Source organism: Pholis gunnellus (assembly GCF_910591455.1).
Source record: "Pholis gunnellus genome assembly, chromosome: 3".
In the NCBI taxonomy this organism is placed as follows: domain Eukaryota; kingdom Metazoa; phylum Chordata; class Actinopteri; order Perciformes; family Pholidae; genus Pholis; species Pholis gunnellus.
Genome location: NC_136529.1, coordinates 10015625 through 10037303, shown reverse-complemented (window position 1 = coordinate 10037303; position 21679 = coordinate 10015625). Strand labels below are relative to the sequence as shown.

The 21679-nt window shown below is 41.2% G+C and overlaps 3 protein-coding genes across 3 annotated transcripts; all 3 read left to right on the top strand.

Moving 5' to 3' along the window:
- The first annotated feature begins 882 nt into the window (after positions 1-882).
- shisa4 (shisa family member 4) lies at positions 883-8433 on the top strand. Its single transcript, XM_079156594.1, has 5 exons — positions 883-1082; positions 2713-2890; positions 5104-5240; positions 5331-5552; positions 6374-8433. Exons 1-5 carry the CDS (start codon positions 1004-1006, stop codon positions 6412-6414), a joined length of 657 nt encoding a protein of 218 aa, XP_079012720.1. The 5' UTR covers positions 883-1003; the 3' UTR covers positions 6415-8433.
- A 1308-nt stretch (positions 8434-9741) lies between these two features.
- lmod1b (leiomodin 1b (smooth muscle)) lies at positions 9742-14090 on the top strand. The gene is made up of 3 exons (XM_079186462.1): positions 9742-10115; positions 11134-12879; positions 12958-14090. The coding sequence occupies exons 1-3, from the start codon at positions 9828-9830 to the stop codon at positions 12982-12984; spliced, it is 2061 nt and encodes a 686-aa protein (XP_079042588.1). The 5' UTR covers positions 9742-9827; the 3' UTR covers positions 12985-14090.
- Positions 14091-16094: 2004 nt separating this feature from the next.
- Positions 16095-20633, top strand: timm17a (translocase of inner mitochondrial membrane 17 homolog A (yeast)). Its single transcript, XM_079156767.1, has 6 exons — positions 16095-16141; positions 17307-17406; positions 17741-17804; positions 17964-18092; positions 18578-18688; positions 19763-20633. Exons 1-6 carry the CDS (start codon positions 16116-16118, stop codon positions 19837-19839), a joined length of 507 nt encoding a protein of 168 aa, XP_079012893.1. The 5' UTR covers positions 16095-16115; the 3' UTR covers positions 19840-20633.
- The last annotated feature ends 1046 nt before the right edge of the window (positions 20634-21679 follow it).

Below are 21679 nucleotides of genomic sequence, written 5' to 3'. Positions count from 1 at the left end.
ATAATATTAAATCTGTAAAGATCTCTGAATTTAAAAGGACGTGTCTGACTCCTATCCTAAAGACCTTACTTTGCAGTGCAGACTATATTTCAACCTGTCTCTCAATGTTTACAAATATTCCAGAAATGTCTGCATCTTTAAACAATGCAAAAATGATAGAAGTTTATTTTATAAAAGTATAAAGTAGCAAAATAAAGTAGAAGTACCTCAAATTTGTACCTAGTTGCATTAATGTAGTGCCAGAGTTGCTACAATTTGTAGAGTATAGTAAGTATATATATATATGTATATAAATATGTATATACATATAACTTTCAGATACTTTTACTTTACTTTTCAACTTTATTCCTAAAGAGGGTAATCTTGTACTTTTTTACTCCACAAAATTGATTTGATGCTTAAACTTACTAGTTACGTTTTACATAAAATATGATATATAATGCAGTACTATAGTAGTACACATTGATGAACTATAACGTTAAAATGCTTTTACATGTATTCATTAGTGATAAATATAGAAAAGTATAATAACGTTTTGAAAGGAGCCTTAATTCTTTTGCAACTTAAATTAAATGTTGCTGATAATACTTCTCTACTTTTATTTGATATATATATATATATATATATATATATATTTTGAATATTTAACTTTTACTTGTAATGGATTATTTCTCGACTATGGTATTTCTAATTGTACTTGAGTAAATAATCAGAGTAGGCATACTTCTTTTACCAAATGTACTGTGGTCTAATAGGATGAGAATGACTATTGTAACGTTGTTTTTTTTCCGACGTTTCAGTCGGTACATGAAGGCAGCATCCTCCTCGTCGCGGGCGGCGTCACAGCCTCGATGTGTCACTTCTTGGGATAAATTACCGCTCGTCTGCTTTCGCTGTTCCCGAACCACAATAATGTCTGTGAACGACCGTTAGTCCGGCTATCTTCGCTCATTCACAGCTCCTCTTTAACACATCGCTCGCTCTGTGTAAAATAAGGACGAGGATGGTCTTTCCAGTGGGAAACATGTCCCTCATCGCGCTGCCTTTGGCGCTGCTCACCATCGTCCTCTGCACGGCTCCGGGTAAGATTATGGAGCTCCATCCAGGCCGCGCGCTTCGCTAGTCAACGGTTTAACGGTTTTAACAGTGGATCTCTGCTAACGTCTGTGCAGCCTGCATGGCCGCTATTTGTTTCAGCCGTTACAAGTGCTGCAGCCTCACAGCAGTCAACATCAGCTCATGCTGCTGTCCGACTGTTGACATTTCTTATAATGTCAGTGTTTATTTTTAGGCCCGGATGACTGTTTACTAAACCGTTCACTGTGTAGAGTCCCACCATGTTTATGCTAAGCTATATGTTTAGCTAACTTGTGTGAACTAACGGTCTGACTGGTTTCTGCATGTTAGGTAACGTTATAGCTACGTTTTTTGAGAATTAAAGAATAACGTTAATGTCTTTATTTTCCACAATACTATGTTTATATAATGCAAGCTTTCTGTCAATCTATCACACTTTATTAGTATTGCACTATTTATTGAGGTTATTTAAATTCATAGTGACTTATATTCTGTCTGGCAAACTAGTAATAAGTATTCCGTTAAAAACTGGAGATTAATGCAATAAAAGATACATTATATTATAAATATCAGGCATATCTAAAGTATTGCTGTTTTATTGATATTTTAAGGCACCAAGTTTTCCTAGAAAACATCACTGACAATATGTACAACACGATATTACAATAATATTACATCAATAGTTTTAACTGTCCAACAAGGTAGAAAGCAAACAGTAGTTGTGAGACTAGCTGCATACAGTAGTGTAAACAACCAGACAATACTAACAACGCTACAGGATAATATAATGTGTAATATGTTCTATTAAGTGACAGAATAAGTCTTCTCAATACTCTCAAAGGTCATCATCCTAAATGAGTGTGAACCGTTACAGGAGCAGCTTTATAGAGATCTCTGCTCAACAATGTATTATTGGATCACTTTAACACAAGAGCCTGCTCTCTGAGGATACATATGTTGTTTAATTTACAGTGTTCAGTCAAATCATAACATACCAGCTCCTTCAACTCAATCTAGGACCCACTTTGCATTTGTTCTCATGAAAGACGGTGTGCCGCATGTTTGTCTGTCAGTATGTGAGACCGCACAACTGAAACATCACAGAGATGTGTGTTTGTATGTATTTCTGATGGGTTCTCAAATGTGACAATTTAGCTACTTCGCCTCGTATTACACCATAGTAAATTTAATATTGGTCGGACAAAACAAAACAACTTTTTGGACTGTATTTATTTGTTTGCTTTTTGTTTTTATAGACCAAACGTTGGTTCATTAAAAATAAACATTAACTATTTGATACTGAGAACAATCCTTAAATCCTAGAATTAATAAATGAACTCTTTTTTTTTATTTCAGACATGCAGGTCCTTTAAATCCTACCTTACTTGAGCCCTAATCAGTTTTCCTCCTCTGCCACAGTGAGCGGTTACATAATGCATTGTGACTGTGAGTGTCCAATCAAGAAGAATTAAGAAACAGAAACAGCCTGTCGGTTACACTGAGAGATTGTAAGCAGGAAAATACATTTCTTTAGAGGAACACCTATAGTTTGACCTGCTGCTTCATGCTTTCCTTTTGATCATCTTCCCCGTAGAGTCATCCCGCCTCACCCTCTGTATTGTGTCTGTTCTGCAGTCGGTGCGAACGAGGACTGTCTGTGGTACGTGGATAAAAACGGCACCTGGCACAACGGCTTCGACTGCCCTCTCATCACGTTCTGCTGCGGGAACTGTCACCGGCGCTACTGCTGCCTGGACGCCTTCAAGATGATCACCGAGAGGGAGCAGAAACGCTGCATGCTCTTCCAGTTCAGGTGGGGGAAACGGCAGCAGGGCTTTGATTTAATGACTTATTTATGAATTAATTTGACACCAAGTTTGTGTTCACGATTCAAGGTTATCGCTGCATGATCACATTTCCTTCGTTTTCTGAAGGCAGACAGATTCTTTATAACCTTGACAGGGGAAATGTGTGGCGGGTCCACACAATGAGATGCGTCCTTTAACATCTATGAACATAAATCCATCGGTACAAAGTACACTTTATGCACATCATTCTTTCGTGTAGTTGTGTTGTGGTGTATAATGTACCTACTGTGTTTATGTGAGGATCTGTAAAGACTGTGGCGACACATTTCCTTTGAAAAGGACAATATAGAATGTGTCTCTATACTGACAAAGTGAAAACAATGCTACAAAGCAAGAGGCGTTAAGTTACATCATTGTAATTGATTGTATGCAAATGAAGGCCTATTTATGTGCAATAAGGACGTTTCACTAGCTCTGAAACTATTCTGGAGATAATCTGGTTTCAGCTGGTTTCTCTGTGTTACATCATTGTAAATTACATATCCCTGGGTTTTGGACCGTTGGTCAGATAGAAACAGAAATTTGAATTATTTATTATATTATCTGGAACCTTTCTTTAACCAGGTACGTCTCAGTGAGAGAGCCCTGGCACAGACGGCAGCAAAAGGGTGATTCAAAGGAGAAACAAACACACAGTGTTTCAGATAAAATGCCCGCAAATATTTGAATCGTAACCCAGTGCTCTGGGAAAGTAGGGAGGCATTTCTTCAACTATTTCTGGCGTTGGACAGAGTAAAAGATAAATCACTAATGAAAATTAGGGTTAGTTTCAGCCATACATTCTACTAGAGGCACATGATTAAAGCAACAGCCTCATGCATTATTGGAAAATATAGGAAGGTGAAATGCGTAATACATTGCTAAACATAGAATATTTTATTGAGCTTTTAACTCCTAGACTGTATGAGAAGTGGACTTAGTCACCGTGACGTCACCCGTTGGTTCATGACTGCCGTTTTGAAGCCTCGAGTTTGGCATTTGGGTCGTCGCCATCTTGGCTTTTTGCAACCGCAAGTGACACGAGAGGGTGGCGTTAAGTACAACCCAACATTGATGAAGTCATTTTTAGGTGATCAAAAAGGTCACACTTATCTATTATGAACTGCAAACACGCAGTGAAAGGGTTAAAGTTCTAAGACGGACAACTCCCAGACCGGACAGCGCCATGCTAGCAACCTGTCAATCACAAGGTAGCCCCGCCTTAAAGCATACCCTGCTTTATCATCTAATTTATATAACTCAAATATCGTAGTAGTTAAGGATCAAGTAAGGACTTGAATAGATTAATAGTATGGAAAAGCACCCCCCAAGAACTGTACATTTTGGACAAATAACCATAGACACAGTAAAGAGACAAGGAATTGGCTCAAAACTTGTAGTGATGGAATGTAATGATGGGTGAAGTGTGTGTACAGACAGCAGTATTAATAACTGTATACGTCAACATTAAACATTTGCATCACGTCTGGGGTGATTGTCTTTGGTGTACAAGGGGATGTAAGTGAGAAGAAATATTGACATTGTATAAAACTCCATAGAAAACATGGTCCACCATCACCTGCATTCTGTGAAACATCTTCCATTCTTAAACTGGCCTGCTCTCATGTCCCACCGGACGAATGTGACCTAATGAGCTTGCTTTGGTCCTCACGGTGTAATACGTTCTCATTAGTAGTTCTATCACATCAGCTGTCCCCTGTGAGGGATCGTGATAATAACGGACTAAGCAAGCTTGCACCTGAGAGAGTGAAACATGGCACTTTCCCTCCATAACACTGGAAACCACCCGTCTCTGTCCGGCAGCGAGCAGACAACCTGCAGCTTATTAAGCCCAGTGGGAGATCAGATCAGTGGGCGGCGGGGGGGCTGGGCTGAAACGGAGGGCTTTGTTGCTTCAGTGAGACTACGAGGTGATGGAATCTGACGAGAGAGATGCAACGTGTACGTCGATAACTCTGATGTTCCAGGGTCGGTCTGCGGTAAAAGATTGTGTCTGCATCAAAAGCTCCACATCACAGCCGTCGCCTCTTTAATCCTCGTAGTGTAATTAGCGAGATAGAGGGGGGGGGGGGGGGGGGGGGACAACGTGAGGCTGGATGATCAAAGCGAGCAAGGAAACGCTTTGTAACTTAGGCCCTTCCTCTGTCTCTCCTCTCAGCCCCACCACTTTGGCTGGCATCGCCTCCTCCATCCTCCTGTTTGTGGCGATCATTGCGACCATGGTCTGCTGCTTCATGTGCTCCTGCTGTTACCTCTACCAGAGGAGGCAGCAGAGGGGCCGGACACCGTATGATGGTGAGACCTCGTCTCTTTACGTCCGTTCTTGTGCCGACAACCGTGAGCTTCTAGTTTCCGTCACAGCACTCTGTTCTTCTTGGCCCACAGTCCAGCAGATCCCCATGGCCAGTTACCCAGTGGAGCCCATGTATGACGCTTATGGAAAACCACTGGGACCGTCTGAGTATCTGCATGCGGGTTATCCACATGCAGGTTATCCACATGCAGGTTATCCAATGGCGCCCCACTACCCTGGCATGCCTCCCCACTACCCGATGATGCAGCCGGGACATTACCCACCACACCTCATGGATCCTGCATACAGCCAGGGTAAGAGGAGCATAGCTATTATGTCCATATTTAACAAAATCTAGACAATCTGCTGATATTCTGTGGTGTTACCTACTTTTGGGAACGTGAAGGGGCTCTATTCATGTAATATGTCCCATTATAAGGAAAACGTTTACAAGCAACGACAGAGAATGTTAGATGTTGGGTTTTTTTAGGTCTCTTAATCGAGTTGGACAGATTTCCTTCAAATCTATTGAGGCTGTTTGGGTGACCCCCCCCGATCTTTCTTGTAGCACCAACACAGTTCATTTATTCATGTTCCCCAGAGGTTGAGCTCTCTCTATTTTGGACAGTGCCCTCTGGCACCAGCAACAGTTGGAAAGGTCAACTGTGATGCATGTTGTGTGATATGTGATGCTACCGAGGGCTTAAACCCTTTTTAATTCTAATGAGTCCATGTTCTCTCCACTACTGCCATCACTAATTTTACATTTGAGGCTCCAGGGATGGCAGCGTTAGTCACCACTTTAGGCAAGTTTATTTATGTAGCACTGTATCACACACGAGGTCTTTCAAGGTGCTTTACAAGAAAGAAAGAAAGATAAAAAATAAAAGTAAAGGCTAGTTTCAAACCAAATGAATAGTACAAACCCGATAAAATGGATTAATTAACTGCTAACATATCTGTGATAGATACACAGACACCACTTTAGTCCATATCTCAACAACTATTTGTGATATTTTTAAAAAGACGGGTGCTACTGAATTTAGTCATTCTTTTGTAAACAGATCTTAAAGCAGTCCTGGTGATATATGAAGTTCTGACTTTATTTTATGTTTATACCCTTTTTATTTTTCAGCCCCTCCACCTTACTCTCCACCTCAGTATCCTGGTCACTGATGGGCTCGTCTACACACACACACACACACACACACACACACACACACACACACACACAGTGGGAAACAACAGCAGCTGAGAGAAAGGACTGTATGAAAAGGAGAAGGCAGCAACACTCTCACACTCAAACACGCACACGCACTCAAATATACACTACAGCTCGACTAGCAGGAGGCACTTTAAGTTTTTTTTTTTTATATGTTTATTTACAAGGTTGTCCTACTTTTCTGGAGTATTTAAGTCAAATTCTGTTCCGCAAACCTGGCGCCCGATGGCTCCCGGCGGGTTTTGGCAGAGGCCGTCGCTCCATCCCCAAAGTGAGGAAGTATCTGTCTCGACTCTGTGCTGCCACTTGTGCTCTGACACAATCGCCTCAATGACGGAGTCACTACCTAAGAGGGGTCAGAGGGCATTTACATAAAAGGATAATGCATTCATTAAAAGGGAAAAATGCTTTACTTCCTCACTTTTGTTAAATTTGAATAAATTGAGTACTACCTAAGGCTACATTCCAGGTCACGCACTCTCCAGCTAGGATTCCATGATGTCTTTATTTTTGTATTTAATGTTTTTTTTCGTCATGTGGTCGAGACTAAAGTGAAAAACCAACTGCATGTTTAAATAAGGTGACATCTATGTCTCAAAGGCAGTGCGGTACTGTGATACATTTGCAGACGGCCTAAAGGATTTATGGTACTCCTAATTTAGTGTAAGAAGCTTTTAATCATCTGTTAGTTTCAACTTTGTCTTTTGTTTTTTTGTATCTGGCGGGACTAATTTAGTCATGATAGTTTATTAGCTGCACCGTTCTAATGTGTGGTCTAGACATCAGCATGCTACCCCGGTCCAAGTTATCTGTCCCCTCATGCTTCTTTTCTGGTTTTAATTGAAATCTTTAGATTAATCACATAATGGCAGGTAGGATGTTTTCTAGTGAAAGTCATGTTCAGTGTTTATTTCTTGTAACATATCAGGTCAGGGCAGTTGCAGGTCTTGCTGTTGGGTTAAAACAAAGTGTCCCGCCTTACAATAATTCACCATGATGGAGAAAAAGGAAAGAGATTAACTATTTAAATACTTATTTTGTAAATCTGTTCTTCAGCTAAATATTTTATGATATTGTAACAAGTTATTTTCAACATAATGTATTGTTATTGTAACATAAGATATGACGTTTTAGCAATTTTGTCATCTTTCCATTTGGTATTTATTATTATTATTATTATGATTGAGGTTACCTCTTACTGTGAATGGGTTCTCACCTTGTGGACTAGCTACAAAGCCAAAAATCACTACTGTTGAAAAAGTAGATTTATTCTTTAAAGTCATAGTTTGACATTTTGGGAAATATATTTCCAATCTTACTGAGAGTCACACGAGTAGATCGATAACAATCTCAATGACGTATCAATCTTCTCGTCTGACGTCGCTCGAAAAGAAAGCAGAGCGCTGTGTTTCACCAAAATGTTCAACTGTTTCTTCAAATTTACACTTACAGATTTGGGCTCCAGTGAGGTCAGGGCCTGTGAGCTGTAATTATTCTGGCCCTGTGCCCTTTGTAAGACGTATGAACTGTAAAACATGACGTCTCAAGCATGTTAAGAGCAGTTAGCTGTCTGACTACTAATAGGTGATGATTATCTTTATTCGGGTGTAATGTATCTCTACATTAAAAACAAAACACTCGTCATGCTGATTGATCAGAGAAGCCTGAGCTTTTCCTTGAGACTTACTGCTGTATCTAGTCTCTAAAATAAGAACTATTGCAGCGAGTTTACAGCATAAATTGTTTCCTCCATTTGTACAGATTTGTTGAGCCTTTGTAAAGCGCACAGAGAACATTTTCTTTGTAAGATGCTTTCATATGTAGTTTGACATAACATTTGCTCAATGATGTTTCTGTTTATTTGTTGTTCTAAACCAACTCCATGAGTGTGTTTACTGGAACTGACATCAGTTGGTAAAATAACTGTCTGTGGTCATATGTATGGTATGACATTGTAATATAAAGTGAGTGAAAAAGGGTTTTATTTCTATTAACATAAAATTTAACTTTGGAATGTAAAAGAACAACTGTCTCCTGTGTCTTTTTGTTTTCAAGAAAACTAATCATAACACATTTATATAAGGGGGAGTTATATGTGTCCACATCCTTTTGACCACTAGATGTCCATAACAACCTCCGAACAATTATAAATATGTTCATCTTTGGCAGAAGTGATTAATTCATTGTCATCACAATCCAAATGAAGTTTGTGCCCCTAATGCCTTTGGCATATGTTTACATTTTGCCTTACAGCTTTAACGTATGTACATTTTACAATTTTTATCTTTTGAAAAATTACACAGCCCACCTACAAACCAGGCCAATATACTGTACATTTTAATACATTTTGTATGCGCTATATTTCTGTTTTTTAATTCTGATTTTACCAATACTTAAAAAAAAATCTTATTTTATTTATTTAGTTTTAATGATTAATAAGTTATCCTTCTGAAATCATCTTAACTTTCTGTCATTTTAAACAACTTTTGAATGCTCTCGGGTAGTAATGGATTTTTAATACACTTGGGATTTGTTCTGTTTGAAAATCGATGAATTTCGGTGCCTTTGTTGTGATAATAATTGGTGTAATTCTCTGCACCAGCCTTTTAGTACAGCCCCAGGACACCCTGTATTTCACTGCATATATTTAAAGACCATGTGAATCTAACACATAATTCATCTGTTTCTCCCTAACTCATTGGCCTGCTGGTGTTATATTGAGCTCCTGTGAAAACAAAACTGTATTTTTAACTCGTACTGTTTCTCCCAAAATGTTAGGAATGCGTTGATTCAAGACACTCTGGAAAAAGTCCCTAACAGAAACACTGATGTTCTCACCGTGGCAAAAAACCTAATGTCAAACTCTAACTACTTAAAATCAGATTCATTACTAAACAAAAAAAATTGGAACTGGTCTCAATATAAACAAACTGTGTAATAGGAAGTCTGTGTATCTCTGCTCCGGCATCTCTGTAAACTTCAGCCCTTCCCATTACCTTTAAAGGAGTGTGTACCCTGAACTAAATATGGACATGCACTTTAACAGGATTTCAAAGAATGTCCCAGCCTCACAGTCCGCTTTGATGATGCTAGGCTCTTGCAGTTCCTCACTGGTACCCCTCACTGCAAGACCGAGAGTCCAGCCTCTTTGCACCCGGATTGATGCCTCTGGTGGCTTTTTGGCGAGCAGGACGCCACGGGACAGCAGGACGCCAGCTCTGACCTATGGGAATACTTCTCAACATCGGAGAGAGATTACCCAATAATCAGATTTGAAATCAAGGGATTTACTGTGCTACCATCAATAGCACCTCCAAACCAACCAAATTTCTCTACAGCCTATACCCCAGATTTTTTTTTAGCAACCATGTCCAGGAGAAAGGTGAGAGGCCTGACCTGTACGGGCCGTCAGGTCAGCGAAGACCCGGACCTGGACAACCTGCTGTCCACTCTCTCCCCCGAGGAGATGGAGGAGCTGGAGAAGGACATGATGAAAGTGCCGGACATCAAGCCGGAGGACGGGAACAGCATCGTCCAAGGGGAGAGCCAAGCTGCGCAGCCACCTACGAGCAACAATGTCCGGGACGCAAAGCAGGACAGCAGGCGCGAGAGTGACCGTAAAGGGAGGCTCAGTGAGAGGGAACCGTCATTTGAGGTTTGTGAATACTTGAAAGACCCATTACTCTTTTAAGATGTTTGTGTTTGAGCAGTTGTTAATCAAAATGACCCGCTAATTTATCAAATCGAACAACAATGTATACCCTTATGATTGATAGATTACAGCATTATGGAACATCCACTGTCCCTGAGGAACTCTAATGTTAGCTCTCGTGTGCTATGTTTCATTTTGCCTGAAGCAAAGCGCCAACTGGACCCCATCAGTCCATCAGCTCATAAATAGTTGAGAGTTGGCTTCTGTTCCTCTCTGATTCTTGCTTACATGTATTTCTACATTCTTCATCATCTTCTCACAAGAAGAGAACCAGCATCATAAACACACCGAGGTGTTTCTTTCATTCCTGTGACGTGCTATAAAAGAGCCCTGATTAGAGCCAGCTTTCTTGCAGTTTGTGTGTTTAAAGGAGAGGCACTTCAGTCGATGGAGCGGAGGCCCTGCGGAGCTTCTTAATCCCGGCCTGATGGAATTCCTTGGTTGATTGCTCCTACGCTCACTGCCTTTTAAGGATACATCTGCCAGAGCCACGGCCTCAGACAGCAAAACAGATGGAGGCTCACAAATCAAACACTTTGCAAGCTACTCGCTGCGAATGTATCCCTGCGCTATAAAAAAAAATGGCTCCTTGCCCTTTTGCTGACTGTCAACACACCATCCCATATTGTGTCAGGGAGAGTGTGTGTTTACAGTGAGCAGATAGACGAGGAGCTGTTTGACAGTAAAGGAATACAGTATTTGTGTGGGTATTAGGTGTTACATCATACTATACATGCCATGCAACATAGACCGTATGTCTGTAAGAACAAGTTCTGTACTATATAGCCAGATTCTTTTACTTATGACACAGATGTCTTGACAACCTGTGATATATTTTGGTCTACATTCTTTGTCACACTCCATTTTGGACCTCCTGTTTGATTTTGATATTGGCATCTATTTAACCGCTTTACTTTGGGACATAACACTGCTCATACTCCTCATATTCGTCCTCCTGCAGGGTGAGACAAAGAAGGAGAGCCGGAAGCAGGAATATCTGAGGAAAATGGGCCTGAGCCAGGAGGGGAACGACGACGTGACAGAAGGCCTACAAAGACAAACTAGCGTCTCAAGTGAAAAAGATACTAAGGTCGACAACAGAAACAGCAAAGGTCCTGAAAGTTTGAGAGAGGAGCGAAGTCGGCTTTCGAGTAGACACTGGAAGCAAGAAAGCAGAGAGGGTGACGTGAAAGAGGAGACCAAAGAGAAACACGAGGACAACAAGATAAGAGACAGAAGAGAAAACAGAGAGAGCACAGGTAGCAAAACAAAGGACATGATCTCGAAGTTACAGGAAAAAAAGGACGACGGCAAAGAGAAGAAAGACGACTGCAGGAGAAGAGATGAGAGCAAAACCAAAGACATCATCTCGAAGCTACGAGAAAAGCATGAGAAGGATACGGGCAAGGAAAGAGAGAGGAAATCGGAGAGTTTCAGGACACAAGGGCGTGTCTCTCAAATGTTGGAAAAGCAGAGCAAAGCACAAGAAAGCCCGGCCCCGCCGAGTAAAACAGAAGAGAAGAGCTTTAAAGAGGAGGAGAAAAAAGCTGAAGATAAAAACAAGCCTGATGCCAAACTTGAGCGCCAGCCATCAGAGAGGGGTGAAGTGCAGGTGAAACATGACAAGGCAGAGAAAAGAACAGATAGAGAGGAGCTGGTTAACCACAGTGACCACGTGAAAGAGAAGGAGAAGAAGACAAGCACGGAGAAGAAAGTAGAGGAGAAAAAGGAAAAAGAGGGGAGTGATGGAAAAGGAACTGAGAAACTGGGCAACTGCGTGGCCGTAAACAGCCCAAACAGCAAGGCGAAGGAGGAAGAGGAGGAGGAGGAAGACTCCAGCATGTTCGATGAGCTGATGGAGCAGGTTCGCAGCAACGACCCCTCCCTCACTGAGCTCAACGTCAACAACTCAGAGGTCATCAAGACGAAAACACTCATGGAGTTCGCAGAGGCTTTGCACAAGAACACCCACGTGAAGAAGTTTGCTTTGGCCAACTGCCGCGCGGACGACCACGTGGCTTATGCCATCGCAGGCACGCTACGCAGCAACAACACCATCACCAGCATCAACGTGGACTCCAACCATCTCACCGGCAAGGGCATCCTGTCTCTGATCCAGGCGCTGCCACACAACTCCACGCTGACCGAGCTTCGCTTTCAAAACCAGCGTCACATCTGCGGCGGCAAGACCGAGATGGAGATGACCAAGATCATGAAGGAGAACACCACCTTGCTCAAACTGGGCTACCACTTTGAGTTAGCCGGACCCAGGATGACCACGACAAACATACTGAGTCGCAACATGGACCGGCAGAGGCAGAAGCGCCTGCAGGAGCAGAAGCAGGCCCAGGCCAACGGGGAGAAGAAGGGGACACTGGAGGTACCCAAGGCGGGTGGTGGGGGATCTCTGAGAAACTCGCCCAGAGCTTCGCCCAAACCTTCTCCCATACCGTCACCTGTGCCATCGCCAAAGCTGACTCCTAAAAGAAGAGCTGGAGGTCCGGCTCCACCACCACCACCTCCGCCTCCTCCCGGGGGTGGACCTCCCCCTCCTCCACCTCCCATGCTGGATGTAGACGCCCTGAGGAACTCTCTGACCCCGGTGTCGCAGAGGAAACTGGATGGAAGAAGCCCGGGCGGTGGTAAGAACTCAAGGGACCAACTGCTCGCCTCGATCAGAGGACGCGATAAGCAACAACTCAAGAAGGTACGTAAGATGGGTTTATGGATAGGTTTGCTCCGCCGCAATATATCCTCACATACTTATATTTTATTTTTCCCACAGGTGCCGGTGCCAAAGTGGTTGCAGTAATATTTCCTGTTGGAATATGAAGTGGAAAAAAGAAAAGAGAGGGAGAACAGACATTTCACCGCAGGTTTTTTTTTATGGAGATAATCTCTACATTCCCCGGATGCAGTGGAAGAACTGTGCTGCGGGACGGATGGAGAAAGTGAAACATGAGATGCCCATCGATTGGATGACCAGCCATCACAATGAGTTCTCCCCTCAAACACTGGACCAAAAGGACTCTGTGGAGAATGAGTGACGCAGGGCTCTCTATTAACCGACTGCAAAGAGTGCCATGAGTGTTGTGGTTGTTGTTGTCTTCCGTACATATTGACGCTTTGCTGGTTATTTGCACTAGATAATATGAAGCTGGGAGTTTGCGATGAGATTCAAATAACTCTTTATAAAATTCTAATATACAAAAAGTTTATCGGCGATATAGTGGACTTTAATTTGACCATTTATTTATTTGTGGAGAGAGAATCCACCTCATATTTGTATCTATTCAAACTGGGAATTCTGAAATGGCGTAAATATCAGGGAATTAACAAACATGGCGGCCTGACTTAAGAAAATCTGGGTTAGAAAAAAGAAAAAGGTCATTGTGGTCTTTGATTGTGTGTCTCATTGCCAAATCTCATGACATCTCAGGCAGGATTTAATGGATTGGAAAGCAGCCCAGTGGAATCCTGGTGCATGACGAAAGAGTTTGAGCATGGAAATAATTACATAATGCATTTTTATCAGGAAGTGCAAATGGCTGTCCTTCAGTATCTGATGTTATAATTTGTACAGAATCATCTGGTTGTTTGAATGCCTTAACGTCTTAACCTTCGGGGGATTTGTAAAACTATTACTGGCTTATATCAACCCTCCTGTTGATTTATGCCTTTATGTACTTTTAAGTGAATGTCATTTTTAAAGGAATTGATTGATAATCATAAATCAGAGGGGCACTCATACGTGCACTGTGTAATGAAAGATTCTCTGTCATATCTGATTCCACATGCCTTTCTTACAGAGCCTGTATGTCTTCAATAAAAGATTCCGGTATTTGTTTGCAATGAAAAGTCACAAGTGTAACGTTACGCCTGGCTGATACCATTATGGAGAATATGAACAGTATATGTGTAAAGTTAATTGCAACTGACATTTATAATATATTCCAGTATTAGAAATCAAGGTATGTCTGTATTAATATATATACAAAATATACTGTATATCTAATGGGCTGTCATTCATTACAGTTGATTTATAGGCTCTATAAAATCATTCACTCTTAATAATATACTCAAGTATTTCTATTTTCACTGTCACTTTAGGTCAAGCCGTTGTAGAGAGATATGCACGTATATACAGAGCCATATATAGATATGTATCCAAAGTCAACAACTAACCTGCAGCATAAATCATCTAAAGGACTCCTATAATACTGCATGTGAATCCTGACAACTGAGTTACCTGAGCTCATTTGAAGAACCTCTCCATCATTATACACCAATTTACATGCCTGTGCTTCTGCAACCAGAAAACAAGAACATTTCTTCACATTTCACCTCACGTCACATGTTTAAAGCTGCAGAGAAACAGCAGGAGCTGTGTAGTGTTTCACCCTCCAGCTAGTGAGGCAGCCATCAACCTGAGAACAGCACCACCAGGAGCAGGCCAGTTTATGTCTCCATATCCCTGCCTCAGCCTCTGCATCCATGAAATGCCTATATTTGGGCATTTCTCAATGAAAGCTTGCTCTGCAATTCATTCCTTTCTCGTTCCTAATAATGGGCTGCAGGCCAGCGGTCTGTCTCTCGGCTGTAGCTGCTCCTCTGACCAACAGCACCGAGCGTAGACGGAGGAAAAAGTGGGGAAGGAATGAAAATGTTGAGATTACCGATGTTCAGCTCCAGCAAAGGGCGATCTAAGGATGATCATTTATATGCAGAAAGTAGCTCAGTGAACTTTATTTTTTATTTTCGTGTGTTTATATCAGGTTAACTGTAGTTTAGTCTTTAAGGTTGACTGTTTTTAAGGGTCCTTCGTCACTAGGAGGCCCCAGGGCAAAAATGAGCTGGTGGTCCCCTATTGACCCCCCTTTCCTGAATTAAAGCCAATAAATGAATCTAAGAATATGCACCATGTAAGCACAGTATCAGCTAATATAATAAAGGTCTTAAAACTAAAATGTTGACACAAGAACCAAAAGCAGGTAATAAAACAGGATGCAACTATGGCGCCATAAGTGTTTTGGATTTACTACCTTGCATCCGACAGGCCTCTTCTCCATGGTGGCCAAGGCTCATGGGTATTGTAATATCTAGACCCGTCCGCCATGCCAAAATGATTGACAAAAAAATGATCTCTCAGAAACTAAACTACAATAATATGTGTGATGCTGTTGCTTCTGTTGACAATAACGAGTCATCTCCTCTGCAGTACCACAGATACCTGGCATACTTCTCCATGTGCCACCCGTTTATCACAGACTAAGGAAAATGTGCTTCTTTTTCTTGCTACTATTACTATTATTGCTAAATCTCTAAGTCTCTGCTTAGTCTTTAAGGGCCTTGAGGGGCCAAATGAATGAACACTTTGAAAATCTAATCCTGAAAACTACTTGTTTTCTTTAGATTTCTATAACTTTAAATGCTGTGTACTGTCATATCTGTGTACCCCCCCCCCCCCCCCCCCCCCCCCCCCCCGTTCCATTGCCTCCAATCCTAAAGCATTCAAATTCTGATTTTAAAAGTGCTTGCTTACTTAATACATATATAATAAAAGGATACACTTTATAATGACTTGTTTAGCTGCAAAGCGTAACTCCTTCTCTCCAATACTGGGGGTTTGTTTACTTTGGTATAGACTCCCAGGGTCAACCACTGACGTTAATAAATAAACAACTGCTGGTGAGTAAAATATTCCTTTTCTAATGGTAAATAAAAGTCAGGATAACAAAGCAACAATCTAAAATGTTGACTTTCCTTACCAGATAATAAGCTGTTCCCACAATGTTACACCTCCCTCTAGCTAACCTGTTTAGCATGTACAGTAAACGGCGCTTTGCTTTAAAACACACGAAACGCTCCTTTAGGGCATCACGTTGTGTAGTTACGTCAGCTTGCCGATAAGCGTCACGTCAGAGGGAACAGCAAAAGAACAAGATGGAGGAGTATGCCAGAGAACCATGGTGAGTCTTAAAACCAGATAAAATGGCCCTTTTTACACTCTGCTTTACCAAGTCCTCTATGTGAGGTAACTACCACTTGTAGTGTTTGTACTTATTTCTATGTTACAACATGTGGTATAACACGAAACGTCTCGAATCCGGCTGGCTACCTGTCGTTAGCACAAATGCTAACTTTACATAGAGATGCATTGCCGGTGTGTGCTAGCAACAGACCGTCGTTGCTCTTATCACGTTGTTAGTGACCTTGTCGGTTTACTCGCTCACATGTCATTACATTTAGTCAACTGACTCCGGCCACTGCGTGTACAGGGTGCTATATGATCTACAGTGAACAGCAAGCCCCGCTGTGACAATTTCATCAGTGCAATGTTTCAGTTAAGAAAGTCGCTTTAGCGGGTTGCTAAGCTAGCATAGTTAGCTACCTGTGTGCTATCATTATCTGCTGGGGGCAGCCTGGGATTGCGCCACAGCTGCTGAAGGGTACCCGGAGACTTGTCCAATTTATCTTAAAACGCAGGAACTGAGCTTAATTGTATCGAGGTGGATGTCTTTATGTTGCCAGTGTTAAGCAGTAGTGACAGGTTTAAACCCACGGTCTGGTACCAAACAGGTCCAGGACCTGTATTACGTGTGATTATCTCCAGACCAGGTGATACATAGTGTTATAATCAGGTAATAAAGACATTTTCTAGAAATTATTGTTTTGCACTGCTTTTATTTAGCATTTAGTAGCTTTGAAATGAATGAAAATAAACTAGTTTCTATTCACTTTCACAAGTTCTACTTAAGTAGAGATGCACTCAATCTAAGTAAACAGTGAAGACATATCTAGTAGGGATAGAGATTTATAGAATGTATTTTATTTAATGGATTTATCACCCTTTTTTTGACATGCAGTGTTTATGTATTGTGATCAAATTGTGTGTTTAAAAATGTCATTGTCCAAATGAAACACTGGACGTGAACTTTTAAGATGAGCTTTATTTTATTTCCATATTATCAATATTAAGAAAGTGCTCGTTCCTCTCCTATTACCCTCAACTTCCAATCCACTCATGAGCCACATCAAGATAGAGATCATGATATTGTCCCGTATAAATGCAACTTCATACTACGTACTGTGCATGACGATGACCTTTGCTAATGGCTGTCTTACGCCTTTCAGCCCCTGGAGGATCGTGGACGATTGTGGGGGAGCCTTCACCATGGGAGCTATTGGAGGAGGAATATTTCAGGCAGTCAAAGGCTTCAGAAATTCACCCTCAGTAAGTTCACTCATGCAGCGTAACACTTTTCTTTGCTGTGTTGTCTCAATGAAATACAACAATTATGACCTCCTTATACAGATCATACCACATGCAGCGTTGGAGATAGTTTTCCACCTGTTCAGAGCATGCACCACATTCTCACACTCGCAGAAGAAGAGTCATTGTTGTAGCAGTGTTACTGTATGATAACATTTACATGATTTTAACAGATAAAAAACACACAACATGGGAACCTTCTTTTTCCTGGTCTTAAATTTCATAAAAAATGCAGATATCTTGAATTGTCAAGTCATTTCCATTGATCTGTGTTTTGTGTTGCTCTCTGTTGTAGGGTATGAACCACAGAATGAGAGGTAGCATGACTGCCATCAAGACCAGAGCCCCACAACTTGGAGGTGAGGATGACTGCTGAATTTATATAGTATCCGCCTGAAAGTTAAAAGAACGGGGGCTGTTGTCAACTTAATATGTCATAATGATGTTCTGTTTAAGTCTACAGTTGTTCGCCTAACTGTTTCTTATTGAACTGGAGTGAATCTTTTTTTGGGTTGCAGGAAGCTTCGCAGTATGGGGAGGCCTCTTCTCCATGATTGACTGTGGTTTAGTAAAAGTACGAGGGAAGGAGGATCCCTGGAACTCAATCACGAGTGGGGCCATGACGGGAGCTATCCTCGCTGCAAGAAGTGAGTACGCTTAGAAGAAGCTGGCAGCTACGAGTTCAACAGCATACATGCAAACAGTGATGTTAGTGTGCAAAGAAACATCCGTAAGAGTATTCAATGTGTGGCTACAGTTAAGGAAAGAGTGGATATGCGTTTGCTTTAGGGTTTGGCGATATGTTACAAAAATGTCCAACCAGCCACCGTTAGCCACATCCGCCAATTGCCAATAATACATGTACCGTAGAGTTGGTGGCACAGTGAACACAAAGATGGCTAATGTTAATAACTATAGGCTGGCGCTACACGTGAAGATTATAAGATCAGTGTTAGTTTGTCCCAGAGTCTTGCCCTGCTGTTAGTTATTAGTTGGCTTTTATTTATTTTTTAATAACTGTCAATTCATCATTACTGGACCCAGAAGTAGAGGTGAAATGCTGACTCTATTTTTTTGGAGCTCGGGGATTACACATTGGTTTGATATATTACCGTTTCCTGTTCCTCTGCAGATGGACCGATAGCCATGGTGGGCTCTGCAGCTATGGGAGGGATCCTGCTGGCATTGATAGAGGGCGCTGGGATCTTGCTTACTAGATTTGCCTCTTCACAGTTCCCAACTGGTGAGTAATACTTGTGGAATTGAACGTTTGTGTCATTGAATGATTGATGACATAAAGGATATCGCGTAGACGGAACACAGTTTGATGATTTTGTATACAAATTAATAAATACACATTTAGTTATAAATCTCCCTCCATTACATCAGCCACTAAAACGTGAGATCAGAACAGTGAGGTATAAAAGCCTCTGTGGTTGTGAAACATGACCTCAGCTGTGGCAGAGACAAAGTACCTCTGTTTGCCCTTCACCTGACAAGTTGTTGACTATACTGTGTACATACGTTAGTCGCCTCTCCACCTGCTAGCATGCTTTACACAAAAAACATCTAATCCCAATGCAAACTATAACTTGTAATGTTTCTCTGCAGACTGAGTAAAAGCCTGGTTTTAAGCTGGATCGTCTTATAGCGTTTTATCACACAGTGTGTCATAATGCTTAAATTCACAGAACATCTTGTTATCAGGAAAAACCCAAAAGTTTTTCACCTGACAACGATGATGTTCCTTTTTGTTGCGCAACACATTTGGACAGGTCAAAGCAGGAAGAGCACAGGTGTAGTCAATCACGATAACAATGGTTTCTATTTCTGACACACAGCGGAGCCCTTGTTAGTGTTATTAGTTGCAGCTGCGCTTTTCCGCTTTTCCTCACAATGTCTGCTGTGAAAAAGGTTTGATTCTAATGTGTCCAACTTCTGTACTACATATAAATAATATGAAGTATTTACTGTATACCTAATACAATAGAATATTGTTTTTGCAGTTGGTATACAAAAGTTTACAAAAGAGTGTTCTTCTGAAGATTAAAAATCATTTTTTTGTTGTCTAATCTTTTGTTTTCACCACCTACTGTGACTATACAATATTTTCTGATTGGTGTTATGCAGTATCACTCCATTAACTGTGAAAACTATTTGCAGATTAATTGATAATGCATAATAATGAGCTGCTGTGCTACACAACATCCTGGAATAAGTATGTCGTGTGGAATTGGGGCCTAGCTCAGATGTTAATGTCGTCATATTTAAGGATATTTGCGCTCTTAGTTAACTGTTTACCTTTTCTGTCTCTCAGGGCCCCAGTTTGCTGAGGAGCCGGCCCCGGCTCCCATGCCCAGCTCTTCCTTTGGAGACTACAGACAATACCAGTGAGAGGACTCCCTCACTTCTTATCCACTAGGCCTTTTTGAATTCCTTGCTGAAGTTACAAAGAAGAAACGGAGATGTAAAACGCCACACATCAGAGAATAGCAACTGCACCCAACTTTATGGACCATGAAGGACAGAGTACATCTTCATTTTCCTTGTTTCAAGAGCCATGTACAGATCAGCCTCGTGCCATTGTCCGCCTTGTCATGTGCATCTGTTTCACCTAACACTGGTTAAATACAAACGCGTGGTGAGACTGTGGACGAGGTGTGTTTTTCTCTTTCCTTCATATACATATTGTACTGCATGTAGCCCGACGACTGGGAGGTCCAGACTGACGAGCTTCGGAAAGTGTTGAATTGAGCAAAAACACGTCACAAGTGGAACGTTATAAATTATAAGTATGATATACTTCTGTGTATATAGGGTAAAGGCTTTCTGCTTGTATTCCCCCATAGTTTCATTCGCCTTAAATATGTCAGCTGCTTGGGCTGGCCACTTACATTTGGCTGGAATATATTTAATTTGAATTTAAACAAACTAGTCACAATGCTATTCCTGGGATAATGGTTTTGTTTTAAATTAATTAATTTATTTTAGATGCAGAGTTTTACCAGAGTGTTGTATTTTGTATTAGTGCTTTTACATCCAACACAAAGGTTTGAGAAAGGCTGCTAATGACAGAGGGTGGCCGAGGCAGTACCAACGAATGGAGAAACTCAAGCAAGGGATTGATGCGTACTGTATGATAAACTGTATGCTAGATCATAGTATGGTACAATAAACAAATAAGTTGTTACCTGTGTTTGTTGTAATCTTATGAATACAGTTATGGATATATCAGTTCTCGTCTGCCCTATGAAAAGTGTAGATAATGAAGTAGAATGAGTTCACTCAAACTTTTTAAGTGTCCTGTACTTTAGCTGCAATCCCCCATGATGCATGCTGCCGGGCAGGAGCGCTCGTCCCCCACTAGAGGGTAGTCCTCGCAAACTTATTCAGGCCAGTACTGCTCTTTCTTTGCTTGGCCAAGTTTGTGCAACTGACTGTTTTAGGATGTGTTTACAAAAGCCGCATAAGGGAGCACTTTCCTCTCACATTCTTGCATGTTTGTGTCACACACACACACACACACACGCCTGTTACCTGTTTGAAGCCCCCTCTGTGTGGTGACGGGTGAAGGACGCTGGATGCATAAGGCGATGAGGAAAGGACGGTTGATGTAACTTTAACGTCACCAGTTTGATATGCGAGGTCAGGGATCCAAGAAAGCTGTACGCTTGAGACTTAAGCCGAGCATAAGTCACAAATATATATATATATATAAAAAGAAACAAGATATGACTCCAAATCATTTAAGTCTCAAGTTTAACCAGAACAAATGCATCCAGAACAATTAAGAATAAATACAAGAGCTTGTTCATGACACACTTTAGATATTAAGTCTGGGATTTAAAAGATTTTAGCCTTTGATTATCAAGTTCATTTTCCATGAAACGATATTTAATTAATAGACTTCTTTTCATGTCTAATTAGGACAAATATTTTGGAAATGGTCAAATGGTGTCTGTGAAACCTGAAATTGACAAGATGCTTATGACTTGTGACTTCTCTTGGAGTGGCTCAAGGACTTGAGACTTGCTCTGACATGACTTGAGTCTTGGACTTGCCTTTGCCTATTTGACATATTAAAAACCAAATCCCAACACAAAGTCACATTTGAAGTTGGAACATAAGAATGTTTGGGCTTGGCTTGAACAGTTATTTGATTCATCTGTCAATCTACTATTTGATTGATTGACAAATAAAGAAAAAATGAACAGGTGTTAAAGGAAAATGTTGA

What these genes read in the sequence shown, in the direction of transcription:
- shisa4 (XM_079156594.1), top strand. Translation starts at nt 1,004, where the DNA reads ATGGTCTTTCCAGTGGGAAACATGTCCCTCATCGCGCTGCCTTTGGCG. An exon ending in CGTCCTCTGCACGGCTCCGG is followed by an intron (nt 1,083 to 2,712) that starts GTAAGATTATGG and finishes TCTGTTCTGCAG; the next exon opens with TCGGTGCGAACGAGGACTGT. An exon ending in TGCATGCTCTTCCAGTTCAG is followed by an intron (nt 2,891 to 5,103) that starts GTGGGGGAAACG and finishes CTCTCCTCTCAG; the next exon opens with CCCCACCACTTTGGCTGGCA.
- lmod1b (XM_079186462.1), top strand. Translation starts at nt 9,828, where the DNA reads ATGTCCAGGAGAAAGGTGAGAGGCCTGACCTGTACGGGCCGTCAGGTC. An exon ending in AGAGGGAACCGTCATTTGAG is followed by an intron (nt 10,116 to 11,133) that starts GTTTGTGAATAC and finishes GTCCTCCTGCAG; the next exon opens with GGTGAGACAAAGAAGGAGAG. An exon ending in ATAAGCAACAACTCAAGAAG is followed by an intron (nt 12,880 to 12,957) that starts GTACGTAAGATG and finishes TTTTTCCCACAG; the next exon opens with GTGCCGGTGCCAAAGTGGTT.
- timm17a (XM_079156767.1), top strand. Translation starts at nt 16,116, where the DNA reads ATGGAGGAGTATGCCAGAGAACCATG. An exon ending in GCTTCAGAAATTCACCCTCA is followed by an intron (nt 17,407 to 17,740) that starts GTAAGTTCACTC and finishes TCTCTGTTGTAG; the next exon opens with GGTATGAACCACAGAATGAG. An exon ending in CTCTTCACAGTTCCCAACTG is followed by an intron (nt 18,689 to 19,762) that starts GTGAGTAATACT and finishes TCTGTCTCTCAG; the next exon opens with GGCCCCAGTTTGCTGAGGAG.